At 39.9% G+C, this 21,875-nt stretch overlaps 1 protein-coding gene across 1 annotated transcript; it reads right to left on the bottom strand.

Moving 5' to 3' along the window:
• Positions 1-3,405: 3,405 nt before the first annotated feature.
• Positions 3,406-7,391, bottom strand: ptgfr (prostaglandin F receptor (FP)). Its single transcript, XM_050055380.1, has 2 exons — positions 6,597-7,391; positions 3,406-3,690 (listed from the first exon to the last, which is right to left on the bottom strand). The coding sequence occupies exons 1-2, from the start codon at positions 7,389-7,391 to the stop codon at positions 3,406-3,408; spliced, it is 1,080 nt and encodes a 359-aa protein (XP_049911337.1).
• Positions 7,392-21,875: the final 14,484 nt, after the last annotated feature.

The following is a 21,875-nucleotide window of genomic DNA, read 5'->3' as shown; positions in this document are numbered from 1 at the left end:
CGACCAGCTGGAGGGTTTTGAGTTCCGTGCTGCCCCCTACAGGACGTTTGATGTATTACACTATAAAGTGATGGTGCGCCCAGCACCTCGCTTATTTTATTTTATTTTATTATTTTTTTTATTTCAATTTATTTATTTTATTTTATTTATCCTTTATTTAGCAAGGAAGGTCCCATTAAGATACAATATCTCTTCTTCCGCTTTCATTTAGAAAAACTGTTACCCAGTAAAACCTATAAAATAGGCTAAATAAAAGCAACATAAGGCAAAGTAGTAAAAGAAAAGGGATATAAAAGCCACACCAATGTCATCTATACACATTTCACATGGGTTAAGGACTAGTTTATAAAGCAGCAACAGTTTCCTTCAGGGCAGCTTTTAAAAGGCCTTTAAAAATGTTCAAAAAAGGGAGTGCTTCTGAGGTAACAACATTTTGATGTTCATTCCATACCCTGGGTGCATAGGAAGAGAAAGCAGCTTTACAGAGCTCTGAGCGCACCCTGGGGATATTTAAAAGAATACCCATTTAAGAGTAAGTGCAGTAGTTGCTGGTATGAATGAACAAAAGGCTTAAGATATAAGTACGTGCAACACAGTTAGACCAGGTTGGTAGGTGGTTTACCTAATAACACCAATGAATAACATGTGCATTTTCCTCCTCTTACACAGACAAAGCCATCCTAAAGATTAATATAAAATACAATGGTGAGTGTGAGAGGCTGTATTTGTGCCAAATGTAATGCAGCATAATATGCAGAATCCAGTTTTATAAGTAGGGATGAAACTGCATGGATGTGAATTACATCACCATAGATTAATACAGACAGAAATGACTCGTCAAACGAAAATGACCAAAATGCACATTCATGTGTTTATTTTGTTTCAGATTTTGTTCTGGGAATGTATGCAAAAATACATATTTAATTAGATAATGCCTCATTTGCATGTTTTAACATATCATTTCAAAAAACTTGTAATACAAAAAATAATTGTCTTAAGTAATCACCTGGGGAGGTTTGGTGGTGATATCCATGTTAAAAAACGCATTCTATTCACATTTGGGTGTCTCCTCTTAATCATGATTAACATAATTGACTAGCATTTAATGATTATAATTGATTATAACTGAAATGTCTTTAATTATCCCAGTGCCACACTCTTGACTCCACAGAGACAGACACAGACCCTCTCCTCAAAAGATGTTTCTGGTGGAGAATAACCTCCTCCTAACATACATTATCCTGACCATCATAACAAAACGTTTTTATGAGCCTTCAATTTGCATTTTTATGTCGTTTATTTGTTTTCCATTATTACCTTTATTGCACAGTTCAGGCCAAGGAAACTGAAAAGATTTCATAAGAGAGATGAAAAAACTCTTGTGCATTAACAGTAATATTACCTACCACTGCCTGACTGACGGCCCTGCTCTGTCTGATTTCATTCTGACATAGTGGTATGAAAATGCCTGGAAACAACGTAGCATGATCAGCTATAAGGAAATGCAGCAGTCATAGTGAATCAGTAAACAATAAATCATTAGTTAAATGTGATCAACACATAACTTTTATGCTCATACGAAGATGACCAGACTGTTTCTATATGATCTGTATGCTAGAAATATCTAAACAGTGTGTTGTTTATACGTAAATATTTCTGCAGACTGAATCAAAACCAGTGATGAGCTCAGCTGCATTACATTACATTATTTTGTACATTCTGCAGCAGACTTTTGTGTCTGCATTAACCATACATTCACATTGTAAACCAGAGAATCCATATCACGTTACCACATATATGTTAGGTCAAAAACACAGGGCTATACTGTGTTTGTGACCTGGGCTACTGTCAGTAAGAACAACATCAAAAGAAGAAGAAACAGAATCAAACACATTCAGTAAAAATCCTTAGATGAGGTTAAGGACACCAACTGGAGCTGAAATTTCAGCAACATTAAGACTAAATACATTTTTTCCAATAGAAAAAGTGTAATAAAGTTATGTCTGAACCAATCTGACAGTGACTGTAATATTTTCTGAGTACTGTGAACATCTAAAACAGATTTTGTTCAAAGCTGAAAGTTGAGATCTAAAAGGTAATCTCACATAATACAACAGAGCACGATACTGCCAGTTCACTGTGACTATTTTACAACTCCAACATGAATACTAACTGTATAACTGTTATTTACAATAACTTTTTTTGACCTTTGCCAAGCCTCGCCCCTTTGTGATGGTCCGACAAGCTGTCAGAGTAAGAATGGAGCCCACACTGTCTTCAGTCTGTGTTTGAAGGATATATCCAGGATGTCAAACTGACTCAGCAGCAACAACAGGTTAAAAAGACAAAGACAGTTAGAAGCTAAAGCTGAACTATAGGCTACAGATCACGGTGTAAAAGTGAACCACCACATCACTGCTGATCGCCACAGAAGACGATGAGTATAAAGGGAAACTTTGCTGATATTGAACCAGCTGTGTGGCATCACAGTGTGTGCCGCCAGACCTCTGCCGCCGGACAGGCAGGGATCTGCAGAAGTCAAACAGTGTTCTTCTGCGCACAATGCGATGACACACAGCTGGTTGAATATCAGCATAATCATTAAAAAGCAAAAGCAGCATGTGTATACATTCAGTAGGCTATATCTTCAGTAGCTAGCTAGCTAACCCTACACTTTTCAGGGTTTGATTTTGGTTTTGGAACAGGGAAGAAACGTATATCTTTTTCCAACCTCTCCACATTCTGCACATCTTCAAAGCCTCTTCCTGTTTCTCTCACAGGACCTGGAGATAGTCAGCCATGTTCTCATGTTCTCCCGTTTGGACTATAACTCTCTGTACACTGATATTAGTCAGTTCTCTCTCTCCTGCCTCCAACTGGTTCATAACGCCACTGCCTGGCTCCTCACAGGTACCCAGAGGAGAAACCATGTCACACCTGTTTTAGCCCCTCTCCACCGGCTGCCTGTAAAATTCAGAATTGATTTTAAGATTCTCCTATTTGTTCACAAAGCCCTTAATGGTTTGGCCTCATCCTGCATGGCAGACCTCCTCTGGTCAGCTGACCATGGGGAACTTGTCTGTCCCACGCTTCAGATTCAAGCTCAGGAGTGATTGTGCCTTTGCTGTGACTGCCCCCAAACTGTGGAACAGCATCCCCCTCCAAATCAGATGTGCCCCCTCCACTGCATTGTTTAAGTCCAGGCTGAAAACCTACTTTTATTCCTGACTTTCTCTGCGGTGTGTCTGTTTGTGTTGTGTCTCTGAATGTGTGAGCTGTGTACCTGACAGTTATGTTGCCTCTCATGTATTTAGCCACTTATTCCTTTTGTACAGCACTTTGGTCAATATGAATTGTTTCTAAATGTGCTTTGTAAATAAATTAGAGTCTGAGTTTGAGGTCCTCTCAGGTGATGGATTTGACCGCAGTGTCTCGCAGAGGTAATCTACCCGAGTTGCTGGTCTCTGTCGAGCTGCGGAGAATGCTGCGCTGCCAGCGGTATAAGTTATGAGACTTTGGGCCCCAGCAGCTTTGGAACAACGTGAAGATTTTCCTCAGAACAGCCTTCCTCAGCAGGATGTAGACCCAGGGGTCCAGGATCTGGTTCCATGTGGCCATACGGACCACCATCAGGAGACTGAAAGAGGCGGGCTCGCTGTTGGCCCTGGTGCTCAGCATGATGACACGGATCTGGTGGGAGTGGTCAGAGAGTAAGAGACAGTGACAGAAAAGATAGACAAACAAACCATGAGCTGTTTTATTTAATATAACTAATGTCTTTCTTTAATTTAAGAAATAAAAAACTTTTACACTGACAGATTAGAAGCATCCTTGTGCATGGCACTCACTGTTTTTGTAAGATAAGCAAATGCTTTACTGGAATATTTTTTTAATTCAGTGTTTCACAGAAGAGCCTGTAAAGCAGTAATTAATGTTTCCAACTTATCTTTTGAAGATTGATGGTGTCAATCACCAGGCGTCCTCTCATGACTGGCACATCCATTATCCTCCACACATGTACAATGATTCAATACATGAGCATCTGCATGGTGATTGTAAACTCATAAATAAATAGTAACTGACTAAACTGAGAATAAAAAACTATAGTGTTTGTTGTTACAATAAGATTTAAGCTATTCAAAGATGTGAAAATGCAACAGCATGTTTGCTTTAAAATACCACTTCAATCACACTCCATTAGGTTCTTTCTCAAGCTCCTCTATGTATGTCTGATGCAAATTGGTCACAAAACAAAACAACACTGAAGAAAAACAGGTTTTAAATAATCTAAAGAAAATGTCAGCGCATTTCTTACATTGCTAAAATTACCATAAAAAATGTCAGAAATATGATTAGTTTTTGCTTTATAGCTGTAGAGGATGAGGAGTGTGGCATGCAAAGAGCTGATGGTGTAAATCACAATGTGCTTTTGCAGCAGCAATAAAAGCAATGAAGGGAACATGTAGAGAGCACATTTGTAGAGCAGGAGACAGAGCTTTAAATGTTCTTTTTCAACCTGGAGCAAAGAGATATTTTAAAGGACGTGTGTAAATGTGCCACAGAGATCTGGACATACTGCAGTATTTAGAAGTTTAGTGGAGTGGTCATATAGTAAACTGTTTAAGCGTTTGAGTCCTGATGTCATAGATAAATGGATGACAGCTTCAGCAGCAATGAATTAGAGGAATGGACTGATTGAAAGAGAAAAACAGCAGTGTAAAAAGCTTCAAAACAACCTTTTGCTTGAGCAATCTTTTCATCACATATTACAGGTTTGTCTCATTTCAAACCCAATTTCAGTCAGTTTGTACTAACCAGTGGTCAAAATCCATGACAGACACAAACAGAAAATGGGGTTTGAAGATCAAAAAAATGATGTGGGAATGTAAATGTAATTATAAATGGATTATTAGTAACAAATTGAGATCAATTAAAGAAACAGTGTGTAGGATTTAGTGGCATCTAGTGGTGAATATTGCAGATTGCAACCAGCAGAGAACAGCTCCCTTTTGCAAAGCAGGAACTTCCGATCAGGATTCCTACCAGTGTTTATTGTTCAGGAGGGTTTTTAACATGAGGTGAGGTATCTGCAAAGGTCTCTTCCTCTCCAAAACAAATGGAACAGGTGATTAAAACTGATAAAAAACACTGACTTAAAGCTGTAGTTGGTAATGTTGGAGAGCTAGCAAGATTTGAAAGCGGAACCTCCTCTCAGCTCCACCCCCTCCTCCCCCTCCCGTCAGTGCTCCGTCCAAAGCCACGGCCCCACAAACTTGAACGCGCATCCTGCACTGCAGTAGGAGTCAGCAGGGCAGAGGAGAGCCGAGTAAAATAACAAATCCCCCCAAGCAAACAAATAATTACCTGTCCAACAGAAAGACAGCAACCTCTGCATCACTTTTCAGGCCCTTCAGCTCCCTCAGTTGTCTCCACCGTTCAAAAGCTGCACCGATGTTGACGTCTGGTTTGTCCTGTCGTTTTATCCCAAGCCTTTTTCGTTGCAGCCTTTTCTGCCTCTGACTTTCTTGTCTCAGCCTGTTTAGCGGGGCGAGCCGTTACAAGTAACGCTGGAAATGATACTTTTGGCTGCATTTTCTCTGCCATTGTTCAGCAAATTCCTGCTAACTCGGTATTTCTGCTGAGGAGTGTGCTGAATATTTCCGGCAACAGTGACACGTGATGAGTGCATGCAGGGAGGAGGGAGGGAGGGACGGAGGGAGGCTCAGGCAGGACGAGACATGAAGGCATCTGATTGGTTCTTTCCATTCGCACCAAATGGCAGGGATTGGTCAGAGTTTTTACAGGCCTGCAGCTGGCACAGAGGTCTAATTTTTTTCATTCCTTTTTCTTAACACATTATGTATTGACTACTCTCAGGATGGAAGGACCATTTCACCCAAGAAGTGTTTCTGAACAGGATTACCAACTATAACTTTAAGCTGATCATGTAACCAATTAATGTTTCTCCAATGCTGTTCAGCTCATCACAGACAGGCCGCTAGCCCAGCACCAGCTAATGTGTGCTCACCAATTTTCTCTGATAACTTCAAATCCAGACATTCAGGAGGTTTTTACTGGGAACCAAATCATCCACAGAAGTCTCTTCCTCTCCAAAACAAACAAATTCTGTGATTTAATCTAGTTAAAAAAACTGAATAAAGCTGTTTCATATTAAAAAATAAATGTTTTTCAGACACTGCTCGTCAGGAGGGGCTGCTAACTATAGTTGCCGACGTGAAAATGCAAAAATGCAAATGGCCCTGTCTAGAGTCTGCGTTTGGTTTGTCTGTTCAGGGCTACTGTAGAAAAATGACGGTGCAACATGGAAGACTCCATAGCCGAGGACCTTCTCTCTATCTAGATATAAATGGCTCATTCTAAGGTAACAAAAACAGAATCATTCTTATTTTCAAGTGATTAAGAAAACAAACATATCATAAACAATTTCTGCCCGTATCTCCCCCTAAATCCTACATACTGGACCTTTGATATATAAACTTGAATTAAAAAGGAGTTCCAACTCATTGTCATGGTTTCAGGCTGTGGGGAATGTGCATCACAAAAGGGTTAAAGGTCTTCCAAGGAGAAATTCTTACCAGTAAAGGGCCCCAGCACACACAGGACACCAACATGATAGCCAGCAGCTGGCAGATCATCTCTATGTGGTATGACGTGCCTCTGCAGTGATGCTTGCGGCGCAGTCTGGCCTGCAGCAGCGCGCAACTTGTCAGTGTATTGCACACAATCGAGAGCAGCAGGGCCAGCAGCCCTAGCATAGAAAAAAGCAGAGGCAGGAGCACATCCAGCCAGTCCTTAGGTTCCTCCATATGGAAGAAGCACCAGCTCCTGGAGCTCTGAACCCTGTAGGGCCTCCACAGCAGCACAGGCAACACAGCCACCAGGGCAGCGAACAGCCACGTGAGTCCCAGCAGCCTTTTCATGTGGTGGGAGGCTAAAGCTGTGGAGTGGAAGATAGGCCTGGTGACTCCAATGCAGCGCTCCACCGCCATGGCGCTTCCCAGGAACAAGGGGCTCAGACCAAAAAACACCATGCATGCTCCAAAGATGCTGCACACAATGTGGTGAGGGTCAAACATCTCCCATTTCTTGTGGAAGCTGTAGACAAAAAGCACCAGGGAGCCAGTGATGAGGTGACCCAGCAGGTCTGTGACCACCAGGCTGCTGGCGAACAGCAGGAAGGCCGCCTTGTGCTTGATCCGGATACGGTTGTAGGACTTGACGAGGATGAAGAGGGCGAGGCTGTTGGAGAGGATGCCCATGGTCATGGAGATGGCGGAGGCAGTGATGGACAGGTCCTTCTGGCTGCAGGTGCTGTTGCTGGGTCTGACCTCTGACCTGCAACTTGCCTCTGAGCTCCCATTGGCTGACATGGTGGAAATGAAATCTGAAGGAGAGGATAAATGGTAGATGGGATGCATAATTTATTTGTATAAAAATATGTGCAATAAAACTTCAGAGGCTAAAAAGTGGCAAGTGATCACGTCAATCAATAATCTGTAGCTTCAATGATTTGGAACAGATGCTCAGCTTTAAAGCATTAAAACATTCTACTTTACAGCTCACACATGCAGCTGTGGGTACGGTAAACGTTACTTTCATCAACACGGGCTGAGATAAAATTAATATGAAACATGTCCCACACTCTCATAAGACAATAACTTTTGCTAATGATCGTAGATGGTTAAAAATTACCTCAGGATTGGTCTTCTCTCACGCAACTCGCCATATGTCGAGAGCTTACTAACTAAGCTGTGTCCTTTGTGATGGTCAGTAAAAGAAAGAAACGTATCCTCAGCCCTGCAGTGATTGCCATTGAGCGTCCAGAAACTGCTTTCCTCAATGTTGCTGCGATCTGTGCAACTTGCTCCGTGTGCGCTCCGCTGGTGCCATACTCAGTGAAGGCGGCGAGCTTCAGCCTGCGAGCTGTCACTACAAACCCAAACCCTACTTGCAGGCTGTGCACATCTGTCGCACTCTGCAAACAAACAGCCCAATGGTGCTCTTGTTGTTGTGTCGACACAAAATAGGCATTAAAACTAAAATAACCGACAAACCAAAATACGCACGCCAGTGAATCATATAATTACGCACGCCTGATTAAAATCGCCAAAGTGTTCCTGTGAAAATCATCCAATTTCTTCAGCTTTCTTTTGCATATAATTTCTGTTAAGAAAAAAATTCTATCTCTGTTTTACTCCAGTCTGTCTGCGTGTTGTTGGATCACCCTGCTGCTTGAGTCTGAATGGCAGAAACAGGTTGTCAATAACTTCACATGATGTCCTAGAAGTACAGACTGTCTGTGACAGCATGACGTCATCGTGCTTTATGAACTGAAAAAAAAAACATTGTCCAAAGAGATACACCAAAACCACATCTTAAAATAGATACAACAAAGGGTCCAACATGCAACAAGTTATTAAGGAGCCTTTTATTTTCTATTTCTGTATTTTTTTCTTATCAATCACGTTTTTATTTTATCTTTTAACATAGAAAAACAGTAAGGAAGAATATTAAGGGCTGCCAATTTTAAGCAGCTTCAACATTTATTATCCAGTGCCAAAGTTCTGCTATCAAACGATTAAATAAATTGGTTTTCCAGCATGTGAGGATCAAACAATGTGTTGTCACTGTTACCAACAAGAGAACAAAATGTCTTGGCTTGGACTGGACACACTGCTGGGCTGTCGTTCCAAGCAATATCCTTTTATTCAACCTATTAGTCACACGTTTTGCTTTTTCTGACTGCACACTATTAGATCCCACCATTGTGCTTAAATAAAAGGCTGGGGACAGGCATGCTTCGCTTTCATCACAGATGCTGGGTGTTTCTTTCCAGGTCCCTTTGTTTTTTATGTGTTTTGACGTTTCCAAAATGTGTCCACTGGGTTTATGCAGCCCCTTCTCATCCCCTATATGTCAGTCTTGTCTGTTACCTTATCTCTGATTGATGAGGACAGAGCTCCTAATGGAAACTGTGACGTGGAAGTTGCTCTTTAGAGATCAGTAGATGTTGTGAGTTATCAGATTTACAGCTATGTCTGTCTTTAGTTAGAACATCTTGTCAAGCAAATGTTATATCAATTAAGAATACTTCTCCTTACAGTTTTACTTTCATTTGTAATTTATGTCATTTGAAACTATCAAAGCTTTTCAACCTCGCTGCTTCAGCAAAACCTGTAATCTCTTTTCCAGGGAGTCCTGAGGGAGAAAGCAGGCTTGGAGTCAAATGTTGCTGACAGACGAGCAGCAGCTTCAATTGGAAAAAGTCACATAAAAGGAAAGTGAAGTGGTCTAAAAAGGAGAAGGGGTCGGGGCCAAACAAAAGACCCTCCAAACTGAATGCAGGATGGAGAGTTCCTCACTGAGTCTGACCCAGCAGAAAGCAAATTATTGACCTTCATAGGAGCCAGCAATTTAAGACGTATTACAGAGGAGTACACGTAATTCTGAGGCAGATAGTGAATGGACTTATGCAATAAATATTACCTTGGAGTGAACACTCCCTTGAAGAGAGAAAACACAGCAGTGACTTAGAGATCTCTGTCAATAATTAGTCATTACACAACAAAGGGAATCTGGAATTTTCTATATATATTTTTCTTAGAAGTGAACTCTGATTTAGCATCGTAGTTCCGTTACACTACATCCTTTGATGTGTACAATTATTAGAGTTCCCTCCTGAAGCTAAATAAACCATTTTAAAACTTAATGGATCATTTAAAAAAAAAAAAAAAAAAAGCATTGTTTCAAAGGTCAAAACATGGCTGCTTTTTTTTTTAGCTCAGGAAAAGTTTAAATTTTGGAGCAACCCAATCACTAGTACAAATGTTGGCATTGTCCAATGTTTCTGCAAACCATGGGTATGTTATATGTTTAGGAATAAAAAGCATGGTTAACATGGCTGGAAATGTACCAAACTCTCATTTAAAAACACCCACTTCTGTTGTTAAAAATGTGGCTAAAATATACCAAACTCTTTTTACAAAACACCCTCTTTTGTTGCTAAAAACAAAGCTAGAAATGTACCAAAGTCTCATTAAGAAAGACCCGCTTTTGTTGCTACAAACATGACTGGATATGTCCTGAACACTTGTTACAAAATACACCGTTCTGTCACGACAAACACGGCTAGAAATGTGCCAACTCTTTTTACAAAACACCCACTTTTGTTGCTAGAAACACAGCTAGAAATGTACAATGGTCTCATTAAAAAAGACCCACCTTTGTTGCTACAAACATGGCTGGATATGTCCCGAACTCTCGTTACAAAATACACACTTCTGTCACTACAAACACGGCTAGAAATGTACTAAACTTTTATTACAAACACAGCTAGAAATGTTACAAAAGTCTTGTTAGAAAATACCCACACCTGTCGCTAAAACCATGGCTGGAAATATACTAAACTTTCATTACAAAACACCCACATCTGTTGCTACAAATACAGCTAAAAATGTACCAAACTCTCCTTAAAAACACCAGCTTCTGTCACTACAAACATGGCTGGAACTGAATGTTTAGAACTCTCATTACGAAACACCCACTTCTGTAGCTGCAAACACAGCAAGAAATTCACAAAACTCTCATTACGAAACACCCGTTGATGTTGCTACAATCATGGCTGGAAATGTACCAAACTCTCATTTAAAAACACCCACTTTTGCTGCTAAAAACATGGCTTAAAATATACCAAATTATTTTTTACAAATACACACTTCTGTCACTACAAACACGGCTAGAAATACAAAACACCCACTTTTTGTTGCTAGAAACACAGCTAGAAATGTACCAAGGTCTCATTAAAAAAGACCCGCTTTTGTTGCTACAAACATGGCTGGATATGTCCCAAACGCTTGTTACAAAATACCTACTTCTGCCGCTAAAACCAGAGCTGGAAATGTACTAAACTCTTATTACAAAATACATTTGTTGCTACAAATACTGTTAGACCATCCACCATCCCCTCCTCCTCCCAATGAGAAACTCAGCACATATACATGTAATCAAAACTACCTCATATGTATGAAACACACAAATGTAACATATCTGAAGTTGCAAAAAGGCACAATGCCAACATTTTATTCTGGCAACTGGGCTGTTTGGAGATACATGATTTTCCAGAACAGCAACAATTATGCAGTTTGCTGAGGAATCCCAAATGCTCCAAACTTGCACGTCTTTGGAAGCCTCTATGTTCCTTCTTCCTTCACACCATTGGGCCTGTGACACCTCCAGAAAGCTCAGCATTAATATTCATCATCTCCATATTATATTCTGCCGTGTATCTCCTTCAGGCTTCTTTCAATGCTGCATCTCCCCCTGGCTCAGTGTGCAGCACATCATCTCCAGTGGGGACGTATTTAGTTTTTTATTGGCTACTCATGTTGCCCACTCCATACGAGGTTTCATTTGTCTGTAAAATTGAATTCTGGAGATTCTCTCCTCTGTCGACACATAACCATCTGCTCGCAGTCATTGTTTACACACACTTCAGCACTTGGTTACAGCACTTCAGTGGCTATAGAGAGAACTTACTATGCAGACAGAGTGATATTTTGTCCGAGTGAAGAGGAAGTTTGAGCTTTCAGATGATGATTGCGTGATTACTCTGATGAGGAGGCCAAGTCACATGCATACACACAGAGCATCAGTTTATTTCCTGAAGTACCCAAGAGATTGCAGACCCACTAAGCTTATCATGCCCATAGACACCGGGGCCAGCATATTGATTGATATCGTCTCCATGACGTCAGCGCAGTGCCTGGAGCAGCTTAACAAAACAGCTCCTGAGGATAGCCACGGTGCCAGGCAACTGAGTCAGACAACCTTTGGGTCACAGCTAAAAGCACAAAGCCACTTCATCCATAACTTTGTGCATCAAATGTGGACATATTCTAGCAGTAATTATCATTAGGAAAATTATTTGAACTGATGCTGAGCTTAGTCTATAAAAATGATAGTCCTGTAGTTCTGCACACAAAGAGCATTATTCTTTTTCTGTCTTTTCTACTTCAGACTCAGCTGTATTAGTGTTAGACTGCATTTCTAACTATAATTATCCTGGGGGTTATTCATGTCAAATTTTGAAAATGAGTGGTATTTCTTTTTAATAAAAGTTGAAGTGAAGTTAAGCTTTATAAGACTTCGGAGCCATTTTTTTATCATCCAATTATTGAAGCACCCTGAGGAACTTTAATGTTTAATCATGCCTGAAGTTTTGACTTATTTCCATTTTCTAAAACTTTATTTCCGCTCTTTCTTCAGCAGAAGTTGTATCAAATGTCCTCGTCGCTTTCTTTCAGTAATTGCAGCTAAATGGAGAGAAGACTGAGGAAAGTGAAGATGAGGGTTGATCTCTAGATCTGCAGATGAGACTATGTGACAAGAAGGGGAGAATTACATATCCTTATTCTTGCATGCATTTCATGAACTGTGTACTTGGTACAATTTATATACTGTTTCATTGGATATATGTCATATGTGACATGTAGTCTGTCATAGTTTCAAAATACTTTTACTATTTTTGCATGAGTGTAATTCTGCTAATGTTGGATAGCCTTTTAAATTCTTATTTTTACTCCTTGAAAACAGCATATTAAATCTCATTAAATTCAGGAAGACATGGGTGGAATCAAATAAAGCAGCTTTTCTTTCTCTAAATGATATCCCATTGTTTTGAACAGTCCCTCCTGTCATTGTTTCCTGTATGAACAGAAAAGCAAAAGAAAGCAAAGAGTGAATTTTTCATTGAACAAATTAATTTCTACATTTCTAAAAAACAATCTGTTTATTTTTCTTTATCCCTCGGGGGTAGTTGGTGGTAGTCAAGTTGCAAAAATGAAAAGATAAAACGTTTCCTCACATGCATGAACACAATATAAAAGAATGGTAGTGCAAAGGTAAAGGAATAAGCTGACAGACACAAGGGTTAAGGGTTGCTGTGGTGAGTCCATAACTGGTGACTGACACCATGAATGCACATTAGGTCAAAAATGTAAAAATTATTCAGTCACACACCCAGTTCACTGACAGTGTCTTTTACCTCAGCTGTTTTCAAGTCTACTTATGGCAGCAGCTTAAAGTAGTCATAAAGGACATGAGTGTGTGGGGTCTTTGATAATCTCATACCAGGGGTAGGCAACCTGTGGCTCCGGAGCCACATGCAGCTCTTTTGCCTCTCCTTCAGTGGGTCCCTGTGGCTTTGTCAGAAAATTATAGAGAAATTCATAACAGCTATTTTTTAACATTTTAACTTTAACTTTCATTATAGGCCTTGAGTGATTCTCACATTCTCCACTGTAAAAATGTGTAGCCTATTCATAGAATAAATAAAATGTTTTTGTCATGCAGCCTTTCACTGTTTACTTCAAATTTTGCCAAACCTCAGTAACAATGGCTCGTCTTGGAGCTCCCTAGCTAAACGACCCATGGATTCCAGAGCGAAAGAAAAAAGTCTTGGAGGACAATTGAGAATTTAACAGCGCATGGACATATTTGTTTCCTTTTACTGCCGACCCTGCAAAGTTAAAGTATCAAACAATGATAAATAGCCACTGCAGTGTAGCCACCTTGTGGTAAAACATATTAATAAATGCTTGTTTAGACCTATGAGTAATATTGATGGGCGAATTTAGACTTACCGTTCCCTTCATTATGAGGCTTAAATATGTTTTGCAGCTCCAGGCGGATTATTTGAGAGCTTTTTTGGCCACAGATGGCTCTTTTGCTATTAAAGGTTGCTGACCCATGTCTTATACTGTATGTCTATAAGGATTTGTTGAGTAATATGATAGCAGAAAGATGTTTGACAGTTGTTAATTTTGGTTGGAATGTAAATTGGGTTGACGAGGATGATCAACAGGCTAAATCCAAAAAAAACAAGAAAAGGACACAGGGAAACAAAAGGCTGGAATGCTAGACACAAGGAGCTGAATTGACCTGGCACTAAGAGAAAACAAGACACACTAAGAGGCCGTTTACACGTACACGGTGATTTTGATAAACGGAGCTTTCTCCTCTGAAAACGAGTCTTTCTAAAAACTCCGGCCAGAGTGGAGATTTTGGAAAACCCCGGTTGCACGTTGAGTTATGCTGCATTCTACTGGTAGCCGGAACCGGGATTGATACAGTTTCCGGTCCGGAAAGGTATAAAAGAACACCCGTTCTACCCGGAGGTCTCGTCATCAAACTCGGGCAAGGTCCAGGTAGTCCGAGTCGGTAGAATTGACGTCACGACGAAGATGGCTGCGCACATTGTGAATGGTTAAAAAAAGTTATTTGTCCTCAATTTGTCCTCGTATATGCTGTTTAATTAAGCGTTTGTGTTGTAAAAATCATACAAGTACTTTGCAATGGCATTTCTGTTTCCACTGTCGATTTGTGTTGGAAAAAAGTCGTAGCCTAAAGTCGTTTGAACCAGCAAAGTCTCCGTTGCTCAGCAACCATGCAAACAAAAACAAACTTAGGGCGCGCCGCCATGTTTTCCGGACTGTTGCAATGAAACACTTTCAGATCAGACGTGTCATACGGTCATGTAAATCCGACAAGGAATGACCGGCCTGGATTGCCAAACGAATGCGGCATTATAGGCAGCCGACGTCACAGTATGCGCTGGAACTTGCACCTGTGTCAAAAGTGCGACCTATGTTGCTATGGTGACAATGGATACATGAAGGCTTGAGCTTCTCGTTACACTGCCACCTACAGGTTTGGCATGCTCTTGTGTATATCTACACGGGTAAGTGTAAACGAAGATGTTTTTGAAAACGGAGACGGTGAAATGTCCGTTTATGAAAATAGCCGGCAACGTGTAAACGGCCTCTAAATACTCTGGTGAGGGGAAGGATAAAGAGACACAGGTGAGGCTAATCAGGGCGGGAGCGACAATCAGACACAGGTGAAGCCACCAAAAGGGAGGGAAAACACACAGGGGCAGGAAGTGAAGTGATCTGAAACGAGATATGTGAGTTACAAAGTAAAACAGGAAACAACATGAATAAATTAACCCTTTGAAACCTGGAAAAACATCACTTTTCTTGTGATGCTTTATGTATTCAAACCACTGAACCCTGAGCTAACTGGTGTGATTTCTTTCAAAAACATGAGAAAAAAGGCAATGAGCAACTTGGTAAGAAACGTCAAAAATTGCAAAAAAAAAAATTATATTTAAAAAAAAAAAAAAAAAAAGACAAAAAAAGAAAAAAACGCTAGTGAAAAGCTATATTTATAATTTTTATTATTATTACATTTTAAAATTAAATTATGGAGCACTCTTTCCAGGTAATTTCCTTTTTTGTTTGTTTTTAATTTTCTTTCTTTCATTTTTTTAATCATTATTATTATTTTTTACAAATTTTCCTGTTTTCAGTTTTAATTTTTTTTTTAAATTAATTTCTTGCAAATTTTTTGTGTCATTTCTTCTTTTGTTGGTCATTGCCGTCTTCCAACCCTTTTTCAAAGAAATCAAGCCGATTTGCACAGGTTTTGTGCGGCACACCCAGAACACACCTGATCAATCACTTAATCCAATAGTATAGGACAGGAAATACTCATGCCTACTTCCTTTCAGGAAGTAGTGGAGCTGGTACACAGAGCCTATTATATGTAATGTTTGTCCTCCATACTATGTTACATGGTCTTGAGTACAATAAATAAAAATTAAATTACATTAATATTAACATCCAATGATGCTGGCAGCCAGCTGGGAAGCTGTGTGAGGGATCTCTGTGTTTTGCAAGTCATTATAGAGCTGAAGTTCACGTCACCTTGTGATAAATTGATGTAAACCAGCAAAATAAAATCTCAGAATCTTGTCAGTAAATAGTTAAGATTAGGACACTGCACGGCTACCTCTGTATTTTCACGAGTTATCACACACGAGGTCTGGATAACCTTAACACCTACTGTATGTCAGGGATGTTTGTTGGCGTGTGTTGGTGATAAAATGAATTTAATGGAGGGGGAAACATATCTTGATGAACATAATCACCTCTAAAATTTGGTTTATTATGTAAGTTTTAATACTAATTTCCATATTCATATTCTGTATAACTTCTTCTCTGGCAGGAGATGGTTCAGCAGCTTCACTACTTACATGTAAAAATGTTATTTATGAAAATGTCTTTTTATAGATGTAAGATGCTAAAAGAGTCCATGAAGGGACACAAGAAAAAAAGGCTCCTCTTTTTCATTCACAATGAATTGATTTTAAAGTCTGTAATTGAGTTGCTGCTGTGTCTGTTCTCATTGTAAAAAACAAGATATATTGTAGTCAGTGTGGTGAGGACACCTTCCTCTCATCATGTGCCCAAATGGTCACTAATTATCCTACAAGGTGACTCCTGATGAAATCTTTCCCTAGGTGACATTACACCTTCAAGTGTGGTGTCACACAGTATCTGCTGTAATGACAGGCAGCAGAGTGGTTGGTCACAATGCAAGGCAAGCACAGGCATGGGAGCGCAATCACATTCTTTTGTTGGCTGAATCAAATGGGGCTGCTGTAATAGACTGCCTGCCTCAGTGGGGTTCGGATGGAGCCGGGAGTAGATTGAGCGAGATGGGAAAATAACCCATAATGCAGTCTTTTTGCCAGCAGCCTCCTCCTTCGCATCTCTGTCTCATCACAAAAACACCCCTGTGCCAAGATTCACAGGTAACAAACGTACTGTTCCTCTGCTCTCGCTCATCTTGTCTCTCCCGTCATTTCTTTCCTCTGCCTGTCACCCTGACCAAACAGTTTCCCTCATTTTGGAAATGGTTAATGGAGCAGTCTTGGTGCCCTATGTGTGGAAGTTACAAAATGTGTCAAAGCTGTTTATCAAGCCAAGAAGGGACAAACGGTCAGTTCAGAGGAAAAGAAAATCCTCGGTAAACTGAACACAGGTTGGGTTAGCTTTCTCTGTGCTACCATCTCAACCTTTGCTAATACCTCACATTTCCCTCGTGTTCAGACACAACACAGATTTGATCCTGAAAGGTCATGGCACTTGGCAACAACTGAATTATCCAACAGTAACAGTTGAGAACAGGAGAGCAGCTGCCAGCTCCTGGCCTACCAGATGACGAACTCATACATCATCAAAACAGACATTAATGAAGAGGTTTTTAATTAATTTTTAGTCCCACAGAGATTGAACCTCAGATTGAACCTTTATGAAGGTGTGAAACTCGAATAGAGACTGCAGTTGGGCAGCAAAACCCAATTAGTGATGACATCAGTTACGTATATTGTGATTCCGGCTGGTAGGGATTAAAGGTTGAATAAAGGAATCAGTGTACATCGCATAACAGCTGTTGTTGTGCTGTTTAATATCTTCTAAGCCACCAACTTGTCTTATTAAGTCCTTAAAGTTTATGTGTTGGTACAGTCAGCAGACAACAAATAGGAGCTGTCCCAGTTATCCTTTTCTTTATTATACAGCTGTTGATACAAGTCATATATTAGTGGGACCAGACATATGTGTTAACAAGACTGAGCCTTATCTTACATCTGGCGCAAAGCTAGTTTCAAATGGATGCAGTTGTCATTTTCACGGCCAGCGCCAACGTTGTGTAAGCAGCAAATGTACTCGGCCCATCTGTGCACCCATAGGCGGTGGGTTTTAAAATGAGGTGTTGTCAGGCATGTTGTTGGCGTGTTGCTATTTTGAGGCAGCAGTAAACGATTGCGCCATTGATCAACTAAAAACCTGGTCTGATGTCTGAATGGTGCCATATTTTTTCTGCTATTTAAAGGGTGCATTATTCCCAGACAACATTTGTAAGAGGGGTTGTGAATGTGCTGAAAAATGAGCCCTATATGGGATCGTCCACAGGTTCCATATTGGCCACATGCCAGTTGCCCACATGGGTGGGTTTACCCAAGTGGGCCCAATGACAATATTTGCTGCAGAGACATTACTGCTCTCAGCAGAAAATCACTCACTTCTCCAGTCCACCAAATATGCAATGTAACCCCAATGTAACCCCCTAACTCCAAGTGCAAGTGCACCTGGTTTTAAAAGAGAATGGCGATGACACTCTTATTCAATCAATCAATCAATCAATCAATCAATCAATCAATCAATCAGTCAATTGATTGATTCAATGCTATCTCATACAAAAACAAAAGAATAAGTTAATTACCACTGACTCCCAAAATGACTTATACTACTGTCCTGACTGTTGAAGGTTGCCATTATGCTATAAAACTTTGTGGCTTTATGTAATTTTGTTGTTAACGTAACATCACATATGTCATGTCACATTCTTCACTAGTGTAATATGCTACACATACATGCCTACTACACTACATAATCATTAAAAGACAACACTTTCTCACTCCAAACGAGTCACATATCAACATTTGGTCATGGACGCAATCAAGTCAATTTTTGTTGGACCCATCCTCAACACCTTCCACCCGCCCCAGTCGGACTTTCGCTGCCTTATTTTCGTTCTTGTCCTTTGTTCTTGTTAGTGTGACACCGCAATTCACTGTCCAAGCCCCAGATTTCGACGACTTCAGAGTGAGTCCAGGTTGTAAAAGAAGTCAACATTATCTTCAGGCCACAAAAATCAGTCTCCTGGGTAAAAGTCCAAATCTTGTTTGTCCCACTCACCACTTTTTAGGGACTTTTTCATCTGGCTTTTAGAAGGAATTTGAGGTGACACTCTGATAGGTTGAATTTGTTTTACAGCCAAAACACGCCTGTGATTAATTAAGGGACTAAATACAACCCCTTTGCCCCTTGTTCCTTACTTTATGGCCAGATTGTGCTTATGTTTATCTAGCAAAGTGGGGTCGGAGACGTCCTAAATGCATTTGTGCACATTAGAACATGCACTATAGATTGTTTAAACAGGGGCCTCTGAGTCTGCAGTCATGCCAGCAGCTCTGTGAGCCTGTAGCTACTTGGGCACTTTGAGTAAGGTTCTAATTATTGCATGTTATTATGCTCACAATGTAATTTCTAACATGTTATTTAGCAGGTATGTTTACTATGGTTACTGTCTTAGTTTGGTGTCTTAGCATGTTAACACTGACATCAGTCTTGTATCTTAGGGTGGAAAAAAGTTAGTCGTCAAAGTATCACCACATATTGAAATTGTGCCTTGATGATGGCACCAGATAAGAAGCTTGAGGGTCACAAACGTTATAAAATTCATCCTCTAGGAACATGAATGTCTGTACCAGACTGTATGTCAGTCCATCCCACAGGTGTTGAAATGTCAAGCTTGTGGCATTAAAGGAAAAGTCAGAGGATCATCAAAGTTGTTGATTCATGATCTGGGGAATGTCTGAACAAAATGTCATAGCAGTGACATATTTCAGTGACACTGAGCGACAGACACTGTAAGCCACAGCTAGCATGGCTAAAAAAGTGTCTGGTTAACAATCTCTTGATTCAAACATAACTGAGCTACTATATGTACATTAATGTATTTGTCTCTGCTCATCACAAAACAGACTGAGAGCTTTAAGTTCGCAAATGACAATGATGAATTTCTCCACAATTCTGTCCTGTAACAGTTATTGCACTTTGTGTCATTTTTCTTTGTTTACCTTTAATAGGGCTTGCACCAGGTCTGCAAACTTGACTTAACAGCCGCATTATTAAGTGGAAACAGAGCACTGAGCAGAATGACTCAGTTTTCTGTGAGGAGCTTGAACATTAAGGCGACAGGACTGCCAGGTTTAGCACACACACAAAGAATGTAATGACCCTTGGAGAAAAACAAACACGCTGATCCATGTAGAGATGCACAGTTGTAATTAGTGAGAACACCTCACGCTGCTGTAAAATAAAAATGTAATATTACCTCATGTTGTGTACTATGTATAGGTTTTATTTTGGTGGCAATTCGTTTTTTATTCCTTCCTTTAAAGCACACTTTAAATCCATGATATTTTTTAAAATGATGCTGTTTAAATTTAGATGGTAGATATTGTAAGTTGATATTTAGTTTCCAGCTAATTCCAGACCTCTAAGCTGAAGGAGGGCAGATATGTTGATGTTGAAAATGCTGTCATCCATGCCAAGGCCACAAACGGAAATTAATTTGATTAAAGAATTGAGGATACGACATTTATAAAATGAAAATAGGACAAACAAGTGCCTTACTGTCTGCAGTCAACTGAATGTGATTATTGCTATCAGTAAAGAACTCCAGGCCAAACTGCCAAAACAAACCACATCTTTTCTCTCACTTTGAGGGGATCTTACAAAAAGACTTTGTAAAACTACCACTAGGAGTCGCTAAAGTCAGATATTTTCAGGTCCCAGACAGTGGTTTTAAAGGGAAACACCACTTTAACACATTGAAGTCTGTTTACAGATTGTAATGGTTTGTGACTCTGGGAGGAAGCTGTGAGAAGTGTGTTCAGTTGTTGATAAGAGGTGAGCTCACCAGACCTCTAAAGCTTCACCTGAGGCCAAATTCACAGCTGCTAGCGTAACACATCTGAATCTCTGACCAGACACGCAGTAATTAAGTTGGATTGTGGATAATGGAGGCACGGAATAAGTATATATACTTACAATATAAAACAAATAATGTGCATTGTAAATGTGATAATGTAGAAATTACCCTCACAGAATTTTTATTTGTATGTGCTCTCTTGTCTTCCACTTCACAATGATAAACTGTGTCACACTGACTACAAGAACCAGGTATTTTAATAACACTGAGTACCTGGGATTTGGTGACAACTGAAAAAATCTGTCTGCTTAAACCCAGAAATCTGAAAACAACAGCTGCCACAGATCTGAGGGAGACACTGTTACGCTGCTTTTATGTAGATGTCTGAGCCAACAGACCACAATACATTAGTGTAAACCATTAGAAGTCAATCCCTTTTATTCATTTCCTGCTTTACTTCAAGTCATGTACAACACAAATTAGCAGCACAGTACACACAGGCTGTAGGCTGTGTGTAAATATGAGAATATAATCTCTATAATTCTCCATATGTCTCAAATCATATGACTTCCCGGTCCTCCCCAGGTGTCCTAATCGCCTGATTGGTTTAGGCTACCTATCATTTACCACCATATGCCCAGTTTACCTTGCATATCTTTGCCTCTCTGCATCTCTCCCATAACATTTTCAATCCCTCCCTCCACATCAACCTTCTAATATAGGGGGAAATGCCCCTTTTAAGTGTATGAACAAAAATATGCATGTGCAAAAATTAGAATTACACCTACTGTAGCTGAGGAGCTGCAAGAGCAATGCAAGCAACAAGCAAAGTGTGTTTTCTATCAGATGAAGCAGCTGTCCACATATTATTCCTCAGTTATTCATCCCATTTTGAAGACTTTTTTTCATGCTTTGAGTGTGCTTATGCTTATTCATTTAAAGTAGCAAACTAATATAAAGTGTGAGGGTCATGAAACACAAAAGTGAAATGGCAATGTTAGAAACCTTGTGTGAAAAAAAGACGAGAAAATCTCTTGAGCCAGACTTTTACATGCAACAGTTTAATTAAATTTAATTAAATGGCTGTAACAAGCATTAAAGATGTGCTATTGACGCTGTAATTAAGTGGGTAGTGATTTTTAAAATTGTCATATGATTGATAAAACATCATCTTCATTCACCTAATGAATACAGATATAGACCGCAGCAGCACTGCAGAGCGCCCAAGGCCAAAAACCATTCAATCTGTTTCTAAACCTCACATCTCCTGCATTCATGGAGGTATTGTGTACTGTCTTTATATCTGTAAGTGGCTATGTGTATATCTGCATGTGTCTGTGTACTGGCTGTGAAAACAAGTATCTCTCTTGGACAATAAATCTACACAGTGTTTTAAATTGGTCTTTTCTGATCAGCTATTAAAGCCAGGAATGTTTTCACTTCTGCATGTT

This window comes from Epinephelus moara, chromosome 10, assembly GCF_006386435.1.
Source record: "Epinephelus moara isolate mb chromosome 10, YSFRI_EMoa_1.0, whole genome shotgun sequence".
NCBI classification, from domain to species: Eukaryota; Metazoa; Chordata; class Actinopteri; order Perciformes; family Serranidae; genus Epinephelus; species Epinephelus moara.
The sequence above is the reverse complement of the archived record's forward strand: the minus strand, read 5'-3'. Positions and strand labels throughout refer to the sequence as shown.